We start from the raw sequence: 18,879 nt of genomic DNA, 5'->3' as shown, positions 1-18,879 counted from the left end.
CGCTAAAGAGACTCTCCCTCTCGGGCTGCCATGTCGACCTAGCCGCGTTGATCCCGCGCTGCCCCTGCCTGCGCTTTCTTACGGTGAACACCACCGGTTTGGTAGGCATGGACAAACTCACAATGCACTCACAGTCGCTGCAGGAACTTGTTATAGAGGGAAGGAATGCGTGGACAGCCCGTATTGACGTCGAGGCCCCATGCTTAAGCAATTGATAACGCACTTCCATGCTAGCGGCCACCTAGGGGTGTCCGTCTTAGCACCAATGCTGGAGAAGCTCTCATGGCATTGCTTGTATCAAAGGGCGTTCTACAGACTTGGTCTTTGGGGCCTCCTGGAGGTCTGCTTAAACACGATAGAGAGGCACTTGCAGATGGACTCTGGAAAAAACACATCTTCGCAGCACCCCATCGTCCATGTCCTGTCCCTGCACATGTGTGTCCAAGTATGTCTCATGTTATCCTAAGCTTAAGATACCAAACTTGCCCACTAAATGATTTGTTTTGTAACATGTTGTTGAATTGAATTTGCAGGATTCATTTAATTCTCGAAATGCAGAGCTCCGCTTTGAGTCCAAGATACATTTTTTTTTAGAAAAGGAGGATGACCCCCGGCCTCTGCATCTGGGAGATGCATACAGCCACTTTATTGATTATTCTCGAGGACCTTACAAAGTATTACAACAATATGCCTGAATTCGCCATCTTGGAAACATATGCCACTACTCCTATCCATATGATGAAGGGGTGCTACCTGGGCCAAATACCCGGACTACTCACTTAAGCCTATCATCAAAAGCCAGAAGCCCCAGCCGAGCCACATACCGGGTCTGGGGCATAAACTGGTCTGACGCACTCACATGTGTCGTCGCCGCCATCTTCCACAGGTCCGTCTTCAGAGCAGATATTGAGACTTCTACCTTGTCAGACCACTCCTCCATCGACGCCACCTTGACGCCAGATAACTACCTCCACCTGCGCGAGTCCATCACCGCACATCGGTCGCCGAGTCTCCACTGCACCATGCCGCCGAGATCCGCCGTCATCAATGTGAAGGATGAAGCACCGCTCCACCAAAAAAGGCGCCCGCTGGTCCCTCGATCCCGTGTACGCCTCCAAGAATGACGCCCCCAAGGAGGAAACGACACCAACGCGCCGCCGTCATCCGATCAACTGATCTAGGGTTTCCCCCGGAGGTAGCGGATAGAGGTCTAGAGCTTCTCGAGGACGATGCCTTCAAGAAGGTAATGACACAAAAGGGTGCCACCAACGCCGGTCTTGGCATCAAGCCGAGCACAAGGTTTTCACCCGGATCCGCTCGAAGAACCTCCATCACGTATTGTGTGCACGGTCGCCGCTGATCTGAGCCGCCTCACATCGAGCAGGCCGCACCGGCCAGATTAGATCAATCCGGAGGGCACAACCCGCATGGTGCCGACCCAACCACCAGGCCCTCCATGCCGCCACCGCCGACCCGAGGTCAGATGGTCTGTCGCCGCAGACCCGGCCGCCGCCGCCGCCGAACGCCGCCACGCAGCCCGAGGCAGGGCCGGCTGCCGCACCCACCATCGCCGCCCTTGGTCGAGGCAGCCGCCGCGCCGCCAGGCCAGATCGGCCGTGCCACCCACGCCGCGGGGCTCCGCACCGCCCCCACTGCGCAGGCAAGAGGGAAGACCCCCGCCACCGCCGTCAGCCCCGGGCTATAGCCGGCGGCGTTCTTCGGCGGCGGCGGAGGAAGGGGAGGAAGGATGGGGACCCCCGGCGGTTAGGGTTTCAGATCCCGCCCGAGTCGCCCGAGTCCGAGATACATAAACATATGTTCACCGACTTCTCTTGTTTGGACCTGCATCTCAGAACCAAGGGGCATGGGTTCGGAGCATTAGTGTTGCGTCTCCTTGGGATGGATCGGATTCGTACAACTATACGTAACCTTAAGATCATCCTACTAAGATCAGAGGTAAATTTATCGTTGTGCTTATACATTTGGAATACATACCGTAATGCTCAACAAAAGAAATTATAGGTACATTCTTGATCTATGGTCTCAATAGTGAAACATCTATAATATACTGTTGTATTCACACTTGTTTTAGGTGAAAGATGCATGCCCAATAAATTGTCTCTGTGATGAGCCTAAGGACTGGAGAACACAAACTATCTCCTTGGCTAATCTTGAAAGCGTGGAAATAGAAGGCATTGACGGGGAAGATCACGAGTTTGATTTCTTGAAAGTGATATTTAATTGTGCTCTAATGCTTAAAAGAGTGACTCTAAGGCTGGCAGATGGTGCCACTCCATGTGTCGATTGGTGCTCGAAAGTACACAACATATTTATGGCATATCCTTTTGTGGAGTGCAACATTGATCTGGTAAGCAGGCTTGATGCTATCTGATAGAACAATCTAGGAGCAGCAGGAGCCCAGGAAACAATAGATTAACCCTCTTGTGTGTGCATGCCTCAAGTTTGTTTACATTGAATATGAACTGGTTTATTTGTCAAATTTTGAATATCTTGACTACATGTGGCATACTTCCTAAGCAAATTAGCATCAAGGAGAATCCATGTCCGTACTCAGATTGTAAGTTGTCTTTGTCCATATTTGGTATCCGTTATCAAATAGAATGTATGACAACCATTCCTACTTGTTCTAGCATGTCTGTTGTAATTACGCATCAATTAGAATGTATGACAGCCCCTCCAAATCCATACATATTTTGAATCCATTATCCTTCAGTATAGAGTTTAGAATGGCTGTTATATTTCAACAAAGTTTGTTATTCTGTAATTGCTGGTTACACTAGCACACATTTCCGATGTGCCTATATATTTGTACCATGCATGCAAAATACTACCTGTGTACCGAAATACTTGTAGTTGGGGGAACTTGTACGGTACAAGTTCCCCCAACTACAAGTAGGGAGTATATTTTTTTCTCTTCTCTTATTTTCCAGTTCAAAGTATTATCTTATCCTTTAACCGTTTAATTACTGATGACAATAATAGTTGTACTCATCTTGAAATTTAGTTTAGCTCTTCTTCGTGTTCCATTCGGTGGAGTACATGTACCAGGAATTGATACCGGGTAGAATATACAATATAGTGCTCTGCATCCATCCAGCAAGAACTGCCTTTGCTTCGTTGTATTAACTGTTGCTCGCCAAATTGCATGCTTCCCACTCTTGTTTTAAGCCTCAAGCGGTCTCGAGGCCTCACTGGATGGTCAAATTTGCTTTGGTTTTGCCCTTGCAAGGCTAAATTCTTCTGTTTACAACTATAGAAATTTGGTTGGATTGCGGTATAGTTCCTCTACAGGATATTTGAAATTCCCGTTTGTATTAGTGATTTGTCTTGTTTGTGCAGATTCATCCACTGATAGAGATTCCGCTGATGGCGACTAAGATGTGTGGTCATTCATGATGTTTGTCTGAAGACTTCTGTTTCTCTAAAGAATCTGTAATTGTAGGTTGTAGTCATGTGTTGGCCGTTAGTCTGTAACCATGAAGTTCTGTGTCTGCTTCCTATCTTTGGTCTCTGCCGGAAATCTGTCTTTGTGCTTTGTTTTGGTGCAACTTAGCTAGACGTTTACCACTTTGTCAGGAATCTGCCGGGAATCTAAATGATGGTTAGAATGTTGCTATGTTTCTATAATCTGCAGGGAATCTAAATAATGGTTACATACATATTTTGTAGATCATCAATATATACCAGAATTGTGCATGCATCTCTTATGTCGCTGTGCATTATATACTGAGATTTTACATGCATCTCTTCTGTTTGCGCTAATCCTGGGTGAGGCCATGACGTAAGTTTCCTCTTGATACATTGAAGATTGTGGGAACTGCACTATCATGTCTATCTGAAGAAATAGTCACATTGCTTTTTATTTTCTGTAGAAAATGGTCAGGTTGCTGCTTGAATGTCACCTCAGAAGTACTCGAAAGTTAACTACATATAACTAATTACAATGTTATTTTGCTTAGCAAAATACAACAGGCAATTTCAGACTAGACAGAAGCAAGAGGTGGTGCTAAGCAATATAACAGCAATTTCGCATTGCAACTAATTATGCAAGTGTAGTTCCTCTCTTTTTACTTATAAATGATCTCAAGACATGGCATATCAAGCAGATTGGCTGGCCAAATAATTCACTAGGTTTAATGACACTATCTGCCGGTTGGTTCACTCGATTTGTTGAAATTATCCCCGTCAAAAAAAAAGGTTTGTTGCAATTATCTGGCTAGTTAATCCACTAGGTTTGGAGTGCATAGTGCTGTAGCATTGCAGAGTTTCTGAATAGTAAAAAAAAAATCATGTTGCAGAGCATAATAGCTTCATCCCTCTGAAACGCAGAACCAGTACCGGAACAGTTTAAGCTGCGACTCATGCATTGGACCGCCAATACTAGCAGGTTAACAACGTCTGAACATGTTCACTCCCCAACTTCTGAAGAATGACTTGTCTGAACAACATTTTGCAAGATGCAGAGCATGCTAGGCAGCTTCATCCCTCTGTAATAGTGATGAACTAGTCGTAACAAGAGCAGTTTACAATCTGCTGGCAAGGTGACATGGACATTATGATACAAGAAAAATTCTAGACGAACTCACTCGTGCTTGAATCATGTGGCGCAAGCTGTCGCTGCCCAAAATAGTAGACGTTTTTTGGCACTAGAGTAGGTGCCTAGATCTCCTCCGCCTGGCGGCAAGCAAACAATGCCTGTGTCAGCAGGGAGAACCCTCTCTCCCGGAAGCTTCTCAACATTGCAATTGCACCACTACACAACTTCAAAAAAAAATTTGCACCACTACACTGGGTTTTTTTTTTGACGGGTGCACCGCCACTACACTGGTTATTCGCCAAGGCCTGCTCTGTTGGGTCAGGGTCAGCCTATACGCCGATGACGTTAGTCTACTTGTGTCTAGTAGGGCAGCAGATATTCAAACTACCAAACAAATGTGAAGAGAAGGTAGAAAATGTTAATCATGTGTGCAGAAAATCTTTGTGACATTGAAAAAATGTCAGGCATTTAAATAAATGTATGTGCCATTTCAAAAAATATTAATACAATGCAAAAAATGTTCACGTACTTAAAAAATGTATTGTGCAATCAAAAAATGTATGTTACATTTTTTAAAATGTTTAAAAGTTTCAAAATTGTGTTTGTGACATTTTAAAAAATGTTTATACATTGTAAAAAAATGTTTGCGTGATGTAAACAAATATTTATTACTATTAAAGAAAATGTATTCAACATTTTAAAGAAATTATCTGGAATTTAAACAATATGTTCATGACATTTAAAAAAATGTTTCTACAATGTAAAAAAATGTCCCCGTAGGTCATAGACTATTTATTTCCATTAAACAAATGTGTGTGACATTTTAAAGAAATATCCATATGCTTCCAAAATGTCCATGGCATTTTAAAAATGTTTGTCAATGTTAAAAAAAAGTTTGTGTGGTTTAAAAATATTTTATTGCCATTAAAAAAGTGTACAACGTGCATTAAAAAAATGTACCTTGTATTTGAAAAAGTTTTCAAAACATGTATTTCTTTAAGAAATATTGGTATTATCTGTTGTGATTGCATGTCGTCGACTAATCGACCTGCATCTTGCATGTATGAAATATAGTTTGTATCTATGGTAGAATAGCATGTGCTCCTGTACTTTAGGTGCAACGGTCGTACGAGCTTCTGGGCCACTGGATATGAGGGGCTGTTGTACTTGTGAGCAATTCTCAGGCTCTTTGGAGTTGTTTTTTTACAAAAAAATGAGATCCCCTAGGAGCCCTTGGATCTGAGATCTAACAGCTCTCAAGAGCTCGTAGCACCGTAGCACCGGAGGTGCTCCCTGATAGTCTCCCTTGTATCAATAGCATCCAGAGAGACAACTAAAGTCATGTTAGTCAACAAAGTACCATGAATACATCAGTTGTTTGTTCATCCAGGGGAGCTTACAAAATCCTTTCTTGTCTACTTGGTACTAAGAAGTCAGCCTACACCAGCAGAACATGGCGCCTGGTTACCAGCCTCACCATGCTCCGTTCCAGAAAACACTTCATACATATCGTGAAAGATGGAAGGTGTCGCATGTCCCTTATGGGGATATCAGTTTTTCCATCTAGCATTAGCCTTTTAAATGTTGCTTCTGCATTGCCCCCTCCTATATATTTTGCTGGTGTCCTCGTTCTTCTAAATGAAAATGGTTCATGCAGACTGTAGCCTGCGGTATTTCCATTGTTGTCCATGTATAACTCATGACAAGGTAACACAGATGTTGTGCTTCCTCGTGATAAAGATGACACACATGCATGACCACAAGGAAATATTGCATGACTCGGCTAGTATTGAAAATCCGCATCAATATAAATAGGTGAGGTCGGGAGGGACAGGCATGCATTGCTTGTTCTACTTATTACTCTTTCACAATCCATATGAGATACTGGGGCAAAACAAACACTTCTATCCTTGATACATTTTCATGATATAGGGACCTCTATACCCTCACGCCCCAGAAGCCATGATAAAAACGATGAGGTGTGACATCAGCGAGCGATCCAGCAATCAAACCGAAGGATTTCCGTCGGTGAGTGCAATGTGTGTATAGAGCTTTTGGAGCTCTCAATTTCCGTAGTCACATGTGCTAAGAGGGAGCGTTCCAAGATTAATTCAGCCAGGGCCTCTAACAGCATATGGTTTCTCTATGTTCATTTCACATGACGTTGAATGTCAAATCGTGTCGCCGCATTCCAGCGCCCGATAGAGGCGGCGTGGAGAGGGTCGTTGGTTCTGAGTGGCCGATAACCAGAACAGCGGTTTTCATGAAAAGTATGTGCCGGCATGAGCACTCTTCATATCATTCCTTGTTCCTAAAACTGATGATATTTTAAAGGGGAAAGTGTCGTTCGTCAAACTGGTATTTTCATTTTAGAACTTGTCTGACGTGCAGTGAGTACAGCGTTGCATTTTTTTTTTGTGGGTACATACAGCGTTGCAGATGGGCTGTGAAGACGGACCAGACGGCCCATCGAGTCCTCTGAACCCGGCACGAACGGGCCCAGCTCTACTGCCTCCTTTCCGTTCCCTTACCAATTTAGCCCTCTCTGGTCTCTGCCGTGAACGCGTGTTACGATCGAACACGAGGGTGCGTGGACTCTTTCGTCGTCACCTCCGACCCCGAGTCGAGAAGGCCTCTCTCTTCTGCCTGTGCAGCTCCGGCTCCGCCATCGCCGTCGACTCGACAATAGACTTGCACGTTCGTTCTGCATCCACCACGCGCGCGCTCCGATCGATCCGCTGCAGGCTCCGATGGCGCGCGTCCGCTGCCCCCGTGATCCCGATGGCGCGCCCGCTCGTGGCCTAGCCGACTTGTCTGCCCGCACCGGTAATTCATCAGCAATTCATCTCTCTCTAATCTCTATCACCGGCGAATCTACCGCCTTTGCACCGTGGTTGCCAAACATTACAATAATGTATATATAGGCAATGTGACTTCAATACTACATCGTATCGGATCAAAATCTACAGAAAATACACCACAGAGGTGTATTTTTTGATCTAAAAATCAGCATGACCACGAACAGTTCCAAAATAACATCAAAATCTTAGATAATTAGTGTTAAGTAGTACATAGTAGGAGTAGTATTTTGCTTTTTTAGAGAGCGTGTCATGGCCTCTTTGTCTGTACCTATCTATCTCTTGTCCTACTCCCTTTGTATATCAAATCAAAATACAAGACGTTTTCTTAGTAGTATATGATTGGTGGTTGTAACCTAATTAAACGAAGTTATTTCTCATCTGCCAAATAGCAAACCCTAATTAAGCTAGCATTTATTTATTTTTTGCAGAATTTGAAGATGATGGAACAGACAAGCTGGACATAGTGGACAGATGCATCAACAGCCTCCACGAGAAGCGGCGCTCAACGCGCGAGGCGGGCATGGAGGGGCTCGTCGGCCTCCTCGAGGGCTTCATACCGATGGACAGGATCGACTACCGGTGCCTCACGATATTCTTCCGGTGTAGAGCCTCCCTCAACACGGGTTCCGCAAGGGAGGCCTTGCTCGCTTACCGCGCCATCGGCCTCCTCGCGCTCACCGTCGGCGACAACGCCGACTGCTCCAAGGAAATCCTGACAAGCACGCTCCAGCTCCCCACACTCATGAAGACGCTACGAGCGCCGTCCGGCGACGCGAAGGTGGTAGCTGCTCTCAACTGTCTCGCCATTGTCACTTTTGCTGCCGCACGTCGCCCCGAGGACGTGGAGCCATCGATTAGGGCAATTTGGGGCGTGATCAGGCTTTCCAGAGCTGACAATAGGACCAACCCCGTGGTCTTGATCACTGCCTTGTCCGCGTGGGCGTTGCTTCTCACCACCCTTGGTGACTTGAGGACGTACCCATATGCCTGGAAAGAGGCAACGATCCCCTTCCGCGACCTCGCCGAGCTCCTTAACACCGACGACCCGGCCCTCTTGATGGCCTCTGGCGAGGCGCTCGCGGTGTGTGCGGAGCTCAGCTTGATGCAGCACGCCACTCCAGAGGACATGGAGACGCTCGGGATCAAAGTGTCCGACCTCGCAAGCGGCACCCATGGGAATGACAAGAAGCTCACCGGGCAAATTAGGGCCATGTTCCAGCAGATCGCCGCCATCATGAAACGAGGCCAGTGCTCATATGAGGAGTTGATACCGACGACATGGAGGCAGAGATGCGTGCTCATGGTCTCCAAGTGGGCACGGCTAGCACAGCTCAACTTTGTAAAGCGGTTCCTAGGCAAGGCTTTCATCAAGCACCTCCATGGCAACCCGCTCTTTCGGGAGTCCTCCTTCAACAATGTCGCTGCCAACGAGACGAGTGACCTACCCGTCAAGAAGAGCAAACAGCATAAGTTTGGTAGAGAAAAACAATATACTGCGGCTCTTAAGAGAGATCGCATGATTAGCTGGGAAAGCAAGAACGACTTCCTACTTCTTTAAGCCACGCCGATGTACTGTTTAATCACATGCTTCGATGTTCCTATTATATTTCTCACTACTTATATATACCTATACGAATTTCTCAGAGATTGGGTGGTTCCTGTTAGGGAGTCAGAAATAAGTATTTCCAGTCGCCGGAGAAACAACAATCCGGATATAATTAACGAGAGATGGGATGGTAGCACACAGACCAGTGTTTATCAATACATGGAGGTAGTCTGCGACCGATACGTGGTTTTTTTTTTTTTTTGCGTGCTAATAAGTCTAGTACGACAATATTTCAAATTCAACGAGAAATAATTCAAAATCAATTAGATTAATCGGATGTTCAACAAGTTTTTCATGAATGGATCATGGCGTCCTACGCATGCTGCCCCTTAAACTTCATCCAACAGTATATGTGCGTAAATGGTTTGTCCTCTATCCTGTGATACATCACGGCATCACGTACTACACAAATGTGTAGAGCAACATTGAGTGAATGATCAATCAATCATTGAGCAAGAAGAAGTAAAATTTACGATTTACGATCTCCACGGCTCTCGCGCGCAATGGCTACCTTAGGGCATCTCCGGCCGCGCTCCCAGGAAGGCCTCCCCAGGCGATTTTTTCGCGCCGGCGCCAAAAAAACAGCCCAGTCGCGTCCCCAGGAGCCCGATTTTCGCCGGCCTAGGCCGAAAACAGCGCCGGCGGACCCAGGCCGAACCCGGCGCGCTGGGGACGCCTGGGGGCGCCGGGGCGAACTGTTTTGGCGCGAAACAACCGCGGGCCCGCCGCGTCAGCGACACGGCGCCTCGTCTTCCCCCAACGGCCTCAGTTCCTGCGGGGAATCAATGCCAAGGCTGCCGCCGGTCAGCCTTGCCATTGATTCCTCACGGGCGGCGCGTCACGGGACGGCGCGCCGACGCCTCCCCTCCCTCGCACGCATACACACGGGTGCGGCGCAGCTATATAGCCGGTGGCCTGCACTCGCCTGTGCCCACACCAGCCCCGCCCCCCGCCGCCGCCCAACTCCTCCCTCTCCCTACCTCTCCCGAGCACCGCCGCCCAGCCCCTCCCTCTATGTCCCTACCTCTCCCGAACCCGTCGCCATGGCGGAACGCTTCCTCGAAGACGAGGCGGCGGCCAACGGCTTCGGCCGCCGTTCGCTCCACGAACAGGAGTCCTGGCTCCTGTTTCAGGCGAACATTCCAGCGCCGCCGGACATGCGCGCCGGGCCGACGGGGTGGGGGCTCAGCGCCGGGGGAGTGCCCATTCCCCCGTTGCCCGACGCCGTGGCGAAGCCGAAGTACTTCGCCGAGGAAGTCGAGGTCGTGCGCGCCTCCCTCACCGACGCCCAACTCTTCCTCCCCCAGTACGCCGTCGACAACCACGCGGCTTGGGCAGCATATTTTGAGCGCCGCCAGCAGTAGCGCTTGGCGTCCATCAACGGCGCGCCGGTGGTTGGTGGCTGGCAGAACAGCGAGGGGCGCCACCTGTGGTGGGGCGTCCCCGGCCGCACACTCGAGGGCGTGCTGACGTACCTCGAGGGCGGCAACGACCCGCCGTTGGCGTACCCGGCAAGGGCGGCCACCCCGGCGTAGCACCGACGCACCGGGCCATGGGCGCCAAGGAGGTTCGGGTCCTCCTCCTCTTCTTCCTCCTCCCGATCTTCATCGCACTCCTCCGGCACTCCGGCCCTGCTCGGCGTCAAGGCCGAGCCCGCGGCGGAGACGCCGCTCGGCCGGCGCACTCGCAGCGCCGGCATCGTCATCAACGAGGGCGGCCGGCGCGCCTACTCGTCGGCTCCTCCTCCGCGCTTCGTCAAGCCAAAGACGGAGCCGGGGCTCGCGCCGGTGAAGACGGAGCCGGCCGCGCCGGTGACGACGGAGCTCGACGACGACGACGCGGCCCTGGAATGGGCGCGCAGGGACTCCATAGAGATGGAGAAGGAGCGCCTGGAGAAGGCGAAGGAGCGCCAGTGCGCCGCCCTGCTTCGCTTCGCGGAGCGTCGACGCGGCCGCGACGAAGGCGAAGTCTCGTCATCTGCGACAGCGACGACGACGACGACGATGCGCCGCCACCAGTCCGCCATGGCGACGCCGGGCAGGGGTCCAGCAGGGGCGCCCACGTCAAGGAGGAGAAGGCCAACGACGACGATGGCGGCGACGGCGGCGACTTCAGCCAGTTTTTCCTTTAGATTAGTTTATGTATATGTGCTATGTAATGAAAATCCGCGAACTTCGCCGAAATGTGCCGAAATTTATCGTGTTTGGCCGAAATTTATCGTGTTTGGCCGAATTTTATCGTGTTTAAGCCGAACTTCGGCGAACTTCTTTTATTTTAAAACGTGCCTGGGGGACGGCCCTGGGGCCGGCGGCTGGGGACCAACTCGCCCCCAGGCCCAATTTTTGCGCCGGCTCACCCCCAGGCGGCGATTTTAGGCGCCCCCTGGGGGGCCAACGGCTGGAGATGCCCTTACCTCCAGCATATCAACCGCGCCACAAAACTTGCCGACGGTGGTATGAATGGTGTACCATCGATATGCTAACGACTTCACATTGCGTTTATGGATGATGTGCATGTTGCAGGGCGCAATATACTATCGTGCGTGTAACGAATCATGCACGCTCTGCCAGAAGAGCCCCCTTCTGCTTCTATCTACGGGATTCGCGGATGCAGTCAACCACGCATCGCACAACAACTCATTCTCCATACTCGAGTACCCTGCCATCCTTCGTATTCTAAAAAACGACAGCAAGCTAGAAATTTAGCTCAATGGCATTTGAACGAACACCTGCCAAGCATGGATCGTCATAGACGTCGTCGACAGTGGGGCAGAGGGTACCTGGCTGCGGACGAATCCTAGATGGACGGCGCCGTACTACAAGGCGAACATGCGCGTGGGTACGTCCGACAATGCATGGGTGGCAGCCGGGAAGATACATCAACAGCGTTGGAGGAGAAGGTTGCGGATACAGAGTATGGGAAAGCATGTATATTTTTTATGGCAAAACACATCCAGTCCAAACGGATGCGGTTTGAGGGCCCGCTTTGAAATGCCGTTACCACATGTCCACAACCGGCCTGGATTGTCCCGCGCCCCTGCCCGCCTACCTGCCATCTGTTGCTTCGCCCCAAATTAATCCCAATCAACCCGCTGCTCCTCCCGAGTGCTTCGTGGCTAAGCCTCCGCCCGCGCTCTCCGAGCACGGTGTAAAAGAATATCCGTTCCTCACACCGCCAAACCAGTTGCCAATCTCGCTCGATCACCGATGGAGGAGGCCTGCGAGATCGCGCGCCTGCCGGAGGAGCTCCTCTCGGCGGCGCTCGCCCGCACCTCCCCGCGCGACGCCTGCCGCGCAGCCGCCATCTCCGCGGCCTTCCGCGCCGCGGCCGACTCCGACGCCGTCTGGGCCGGCTTCCTGCCCCCCGGCGGCCTCCCGCCGCTCGCCGACGGGGAGCTGGCTGCCCCCGCCCCGCCCTCCTCCAAGAAGGAGCTCTTCCTCCGCCTCTCCGCCGGCCCCGCCCTCCTCCAGGACAAGCTCGTGGTACGTGCCTGCACGACCATCCCCCAACTCTACTAACAGATTCGTCCTCGTTTTGACTTGATTGTTCGGTGGTTGTGCGCGCGCCCGCAGAGCGTGTGGGTGGACAGGGAGACCGGCGCCAAGAGCTACATGCTGTCCGCCAGGAACCTCTTCATCGTGTGGGGGAACACGCCCGAGTACTGGACCTGGATCCCACTCCAAGACTCCAGGTTCGTTCGTCGCACTCTCCTGTTCTGGTGCAGAGGTGCAGATTATCCAAATTATATCTAGCCTGTGTTCCTGAATGTTTCTGAATGTTGCTGCTCATCTAACTGCAATTGCATTTGATCTGATTGTGCTGTTGCTTTGTGGTCTCACGTGTCTGATTGCAATTAATTTGACGTGGTTAATTTGGTGCAACCTGCAACTGTGAGTGGTAGGATGGTACTAGATCAAACTACCTTTGCTGTGAGCCAAAAACTCAGAATAGGGATTTCAGTATGGTTCTGACTAGCAAATTTTATGATAAGAATATCACTTGAAATCAGTTGTTGAAGATCCCGAAACTGTTTGAAACAGGTTAAGTTGAAGTCAATTTCATTTGGCAAGTGGCACAACTAAGTGCTACTTTTATCTTCCACGCTGTCAAGAGCGAAGGGCATGCCCTTTACAACTTTGTTTTTTTATGAACTATGCACAGCACATAGATGACACTTTGCATGAACAATGTGATTTCTACTATAATGTACCTTTTTCACAGTCGGCAATCTTTGTTACAGACTCTGACCCTATGTTTGCGGCAGGTTCTCCGAAGGTGCTCAACTCAGGCATGTTTGCTGGCTCGAGATCCGTGGGAAGATACACAGCAACCTGCTTTCCCTGGACACAACCTATACCGCCTACATGGTCTTCAAGAAAACTGATGATTTCTATGGGCTGGCATTTCCGGTCCAGGAGGCATCGGTCAGCGTTGGAGCAACCAACTTAACCCGCAAGGTTTGCCTCCAACATAACAATGATGATGACGACGACGACGGCGACAATGATGACGATGACGACTACGATGACTGTGGGATGCCCGAGAACTACTGGTCCATGAGAAGGAATGGCCTACACAAAGAAAATGTCGCACTCCCTCAGCAAAGGACCGACGGATGGATGGAGCTGGAGCTGGGCGAGTTCTTCAACGAGGGGGGTGAAGACGGCGAGGTGTCCATCAGCCTGACGGAGGCCAAAGGTGGGAACTGGAAGAGCGGCCTCATCGTGCAGGGCATTGAGATCAGACGTAAGAAATCAGGCTGAGTGAGGAGCTCCTAGTAGGATTAAACTTGCCCGGGTCAAAGTAAATGAACAAAGAAAGCATATCGTCTGTAGTCATCGGCGGCGCCAGGGGTATTCACGTGTATTCATATGAATACCCAAGATTTGGCCCAAAAAAATTAATACATGTCTTATTTAGCAGCCCACAGCCCACAGAGGATACCGGCTACGCTCATCCGTTCACTCGATCCAGCCCCCACTCGGTCGTTCCCCAAGTCCCCAACCTAACCTAGCGACTGCGGCCAGCGGCGGCGGCGGCGGCGAGTAGCGGCCAGCGCCCAGCGGCGGCAACGGCGGCGAGTAGCGGTCAACGGCGGCGGCCAGTACTGACTGCAGGCAGCGGCAAGCAGAGCCGCTGAACGGGCGACCAGCGGCAGGCCGGCAGCTGACCAGGTTCTATTCTCCTCTTCTCCTAGTTCTAACTTCCTAATTCCTATGGGCTCATGCGGCAGTGCCTGATCAAATTGAAGCAGCGCCTGGAGCATCACGGAGCGAGCTAGTGCTGGATTTGTCCTAGTTCCTAATTCCTAGGTCCTAGTCAAATCACATGATCCTAATTCCTAATTCCTAGTTCTATTATCTGTAGGTGGATTTGCAGTGCAGTTAAATTGGACAAATTGCTGCTAGTGTTGGATTTGAATGCAACGAGCTACTGCCTAAGGTGGGTATTCTGGGTTAAAGTTTTGGGGACAAATTGCTGCTTGTGTTGCTGTCAAATATGCACATCACTCTGCTACTGCCTACTCAGTGCGCGAAAATATTATTGGTTGAATAATTCGGTACAACTCCTCTGCCGTTCATGATGCTGTAGAATGATTTTTCTGTGTCAGGACAGATTGCTTGTGCTGTAAAATGCATTCATATTCATTTGTTTAGAACGATCCAAACACTAGTTTGCTACACGACCAACTTAGTAGATTACTAGATTGCTGATGTAATTTTTTTTCTAATCTTGTATCACAGATGAAGAAGAAGGGTGTTAGTATTGTTGCATTGTGGGAATGAGCTATGTGAAGAATAAGCTAAACAAAATGGGTGATGAATATCTGAACAATTGTTTGGTTACATTTGTTGAGAGAGACTTTTTCGATCAAGTGAAGGATGAAGATGTCATCAATCTGTTCCAAAAAGGCGATCGCAAAGTTATATTGTAAGAAGGATATCATCGCAAACATAGTTGAAGCGCACCGGTTAAAATTGTTGTATTTCTGGAACAACTACTGCGAGGGATCCAAGGGACCAGCGCTCTCTTCCCCAGCGCTCTCTTCCCCAGCCTGCCGCCGGTGGCCGCTCCGGCCCCGGCGTCCACCTCTCTCTTTCCCCTCCGCCGGGTGCCACTCCGGCCCCGGCGTCCACCTTCCCTCCGGCCATGGCGTCCGGTTCCAGCAGTCCTCCTTCGGTGTCCTCCTCCATGCGGCCTGTGGTGTCTGGGCTAGGGCTCTCTGCCTCCCCCGGGTCGGCGCGCTCCTTGTCCGCCGGTGCGGCTACCCTGGTGGCCGGGGCGGCGGCACCGGAGGCAGGGTGGCGACGGCCGGGTCCGTCTCGTAAGGCCATGTGGCGGCGGCGCCGGGCTCTGAGGCGCCAGCAGGGGGCTGGTGTCCAGAGGCGTGCAGATTCGCCGACTTCTTCGGAGAGGAGGCAGATTCCCCCGGATCTCTTCGGGCTCTGCTTCAGGTGTTTCCAGGATGGGCATCAGCGTCAAGAGTGCACAAACGAGCCTCTTTGCATCAGGTGTGGGTTTGCGGGGCATGTCTCGTCGCAGTGTACGCTCCTGCGCAGCCCGATGTCGGAGGAGGAGCTTCGGCGGGCGGTCATCGCCAAGGTGGCCAGGAAGGAGCCGGTAGAGAGTCGGTCACCATCTCCGGAGGTGGGGGTGCTGGTGCCTAGGCAGAGCATGCCGCCGGCATCGCTCTCGCCAGGCGCGCCCACCCCCGCTCCGATGGTCGCGGACGCTGCTTTCTTGGCGGCTCCGTCGGAAGTTTGCATCTTGCAGCGCTCTGCTGGGATGGATGACCTCGAGCAGAGGCTGAAGATGGCGGTTGTGGCGTATGTGGGGGGTCCAAGGCCGCCGGTGTCTTGCGACGACGCGGCAGTTGCTCTCTCGGTCCAGTTGGGGGTGCCAAGGCACAAGTTCTCCGTCCACAAGTTCCATCCGGAGGATTTCCTCGTGGTGTTCGCCGCACATGAGTTCAGGAACCGCGCTCTCGCCGTGCCGTTCGTGGAGCATCTGGGTGTCAAGATCTTCATCAGACCATGGATTCGGCAGGCGCAAGCGGCGTCGAGGATTATGCGCACCCATGTTGATCTCATGATTGAAGGGATTCCCTCTCACGCATGGTCGCAGGAATCGGCGGCAGAGCTTCTGGGCAGCTCCTGTCTCATCGAGAGTCTGGCCCCAGAAACGATGAGCAGAGAAGATCTCTCCTTGTTCAAATTGCGTGCTTGGTGTGTGGATCCTGATGAGGTGCATGTTTTCCGTCGACTGTGGGTGCCGGAACCGCCGGAGCCGGAGGTGCAGCAAGTCAAGTATCGGCAGCTTCTGGAGTACCCGATCTTAATCCACATTAGTCGTATGCGCGATTTCACAGCCCCTGAGAATTGGAGGAGGGATGCGAGCTCGGGTGACAGTGGGCAGAGTGGATTGCCTGATGATTCTTTTGGTTCGCATCCGGGTGGAGACTGGGTTGTGCAGCCATGGACGCGTGGTGTCAGGGATGATCGTGGTGCGGGGAGGCAGCTACCAGGGCCGGCGGCCGGAGAGGGCCGGGGTTCCTACCGGCAGGCGCTGGTGGGGAGGCTGGGCCCCTCGGATTGGAGGATTCCTTCCATGTCATCTGGTGCGCCAGTGACGATTTCTGCTGCTGGGGGGGCCGCTGGGATGCAGACTGTCGGGAGACCAAGACCAAGACCGAATGATTCAAATGCGAATCGTCCTGGAGGTGCGAGGGCGAATATGGTGGCGACACATGGCGAAGCAAGTTTGGCTGCCACTGCTGGACCGAGGGGCAATCAGGATGCTGGTTTGAATATGATTGGCGAGCAACTGGTCAGGGAGGATCCCGAGGTGGATAAGGGGACGGTTTTGGTCATGGATGGCCAGCTGGCGGGGGCAGGGTTGCCTGTCCGGACGACTGACCCCACACAACACACTAACCCAGACGATTTGGTGGGGGAGGCTCTGCCGGTCCGGTCGGCAGACCCCACGCAGCACGCTATCCCAGAGGATCGGGTGGGGGTGGCCCTGCCACCAAAGGGCACTGTGGAGTTGGTGACTGAGGCTCCGGATCCGGTGCGGATGGCCACAGCTGAGGCTGCTGTGGGATTGGGGGTAGAAGGTAGGATCGAAGCACAAACGATCCAGGAGACAACTATCGACCAGCAGGAGGATGGGATGGTTCGGGGTGGGGACCAGGCCCAGGCTGTGGGCTGGGACCCAGTGACAGAGATCCTGTGAACTGATGTGGTGCTCGGGATTGATGCGGCGCACATGCAGGATTTGGCATCGGATCCTGAGCATCTACTGCTACAGGAGAATGACATGACCACGTCCAGGGCACATGCATGCGAGGGCACTTTGGTGCATGGGCGAGAGCTTGTTCTTCATGGAGAGAACCAGGATCAGACTGGCATGCCTGCCGTGCTTCCTTCCAGAGAGCAAGTTGCAATTGGGAACATCAAATCCTTTTGCGCAGGGTTATTGAAAAAACTCGCGCCGCCACTTCTCAAGGAAATAGAAGGGATCCGAGGTGTGAGGGCAGGGCAAGATCCATTCACGCCGCGACGGGCTACCAGGTCAGGATGTGGCATAGGGACGAGGAAATCTAAAGCGACAATGGCGGAGGCAGTTTTGCTGAAAACACTTGGTATTGTAGGGGATGATCTGGCGGTCTCGGAGGACGCGCTAGGTCAACTACGATCGGTGTTTGACTCGCCACTTCAAGAAGGCCAGCTTAGGGCAATTGCTGCAATCTTCGGCAAGGTGATCCCGACGAACCTGACCCAAGAGTTGATGGAGGTGGCACCAGAGACGGCAATCCAGGTCTAGTGGGTGGCTGTGTGACATGGGGAGTCTGCATTCTCCAATGTCATACAACGCTATGGAGGTGGTGTGTTGGAATGTCCGAGGGCTGAACAGCCCTGACAAGAGAAAGGCGCTCCGGGAGTTCGCTGACACGGTGCATGTCGCGATAATTTGTATTCTCGAAACGAAACTAGAGGTTGTTAACCAGTACACTATGTTGCAATGCATTGGGCCATCGTATGATGGATTTGCGTATCTTCCGGCGTTGGCGACTAGAGGTGGAATCTTCATTGCGTGGGATTCCACGAGAGTTAATCTCTCTAACTTTGTGAATGATACTAATTTCATCACGAGCTACGTCCTGCCAAGGGAGGGCAACGCGTGGTGGCTTACGGTGGTGTATGGGCCACAAGAGGATGCTCAGAAGGTTATGTTTCTTGAGGAGCTGGCGGAGCGACGTAGCTACTACCCTGGACCGTGGTTGGTGATTGGGGATTTCAATCTCATTCTGCACGCTGCGGATAAGAACAATTCGCGGATTGATAGGAGGATGATGGGGAAGTTTAAGAAGTTTGTGGATGATAATGCACTTAAGGAATTGTTTTTGCACGGGCGCAAGTACACATGGAGCAATGACAGGGAGAGGCCTACTCTAACAAAGATCGATAGGGCATTTGCGTCGGTTGATTGGGAAATGGACCATCCAGAGAGCCTACTGCAGGCACTTTCAACCTCACTTTCTGATCATTGTCCGCTATATTTGTCGCTGGAGGAGCATTTGCAGTCGAAAAGGAGATTCAGATTCGAGCTGTTTTGGACGAAAATGGAGGGCTTCTTGGACATGGTTAAGGAAGCATGGATGTGTGAGGAGGAGATCACAGATCCCTTCATCAGACTGGATGTGCTTTTGAGGAACACTGCGCGCCATCTCACCGCATGGGGACAAAAGAAAGTGGGCAATATAAAGATGCAGATTGCAGTAGCTAATGCGGTCATACTTCGCTTCGATGTGGCACAGGAACAGCGACTACTCTCTAAGGAGGAACGGTGGC

General features: G+C 51.4%; 1 protein-coding gene across 2 annotated transcripts; it reads left to right on the top strand.

Annotated features, from left to right (window-relative positions):
* Positions 1-12,147: 12,147 nt before the first annotated feature.
* Positions 12,148-14,978, top strand: LOC119318480 (F-box protein PP2-B10-like). Of its 2 annotated transcripts, XM_037593043.1 has the most exons (6): positions 12,148-12,507; positions 12,598-12,716; positions 13,290-13,771; positions 13,949-14,199; positions 14,393-14,467; positions 14,770-14,978. In XM_037593043.1, the coding sequence occupies exons 1-4, from the start codon at positions 12,232-12,234 to the stop codon at positions 14,032-14,034; spliced, it is 963 nt and encodes a 320-aa protein (XP_037448940.1). In that variant the 5' UTR covers positions 12,148-12,231; the 3' UTR covers positions 14,035-14,199; positions 14,393-14,467; positions 14,770-14,978. The 2 variants fall into 2 exon arrangements, with proteins under 2 accessions (XP_037448940.1, XP_037448941.1); XM_037593044.1 differs by having other exon boundaries at positions 13,290-14,199.
* Positions 14,979-18,879: the final 3,901 nt, after the last annotated feature.

The sequence above is a fragment of the Triticum dicoccoides genome, chromosome 6A (genome assembly GCF_002162155.2).
Source record: "Triticum dicoccoides isolate Atlit2015 ecotype Zavitan chromosome 6A, WEW_v2.0, whole genome shotgun sequence".
NCBI classification, from domain to species: Eukaryota; Viridiplantae; Streptophyta; class Magnoliopsida; order Poales; family Poaceae; genus Triticum; species Triticum dicoccoides.
Note: the sequence above shows the minus strand (reverse complement) of the source record. Positions and strands in the feature narration are given on the sequence as shown.

What these genes read in the sequence shown, in the direction of transcription:
- LOC119318480 (XM_037593043.1), top strand. Translation starts at nt 12,232, where the DNA reads ATGGAGGAGGCCTGCGAGATCGCGCGCCTGCCGGAGGAGCTCCTCTCG. An exon ending in TCCTCCAGGACAAGCTCGTG is followed by an intron (nt 12,508 to 12,597) that starts GTACGTGCCTGC and finishes GCGCGCCCGCAG; the next exon opens with AGCGTGTGGGTGGACAGGGA. An exon ending in ATCCCACTCCAAGACTCCAG is followed by an intron (nt 12,717 to 13,289) that starts GTTCGTTCGTCG and finishes TGTTTGCGGCAG; the next exon opens with GTTCTCCGAAGGTGCTCAAC.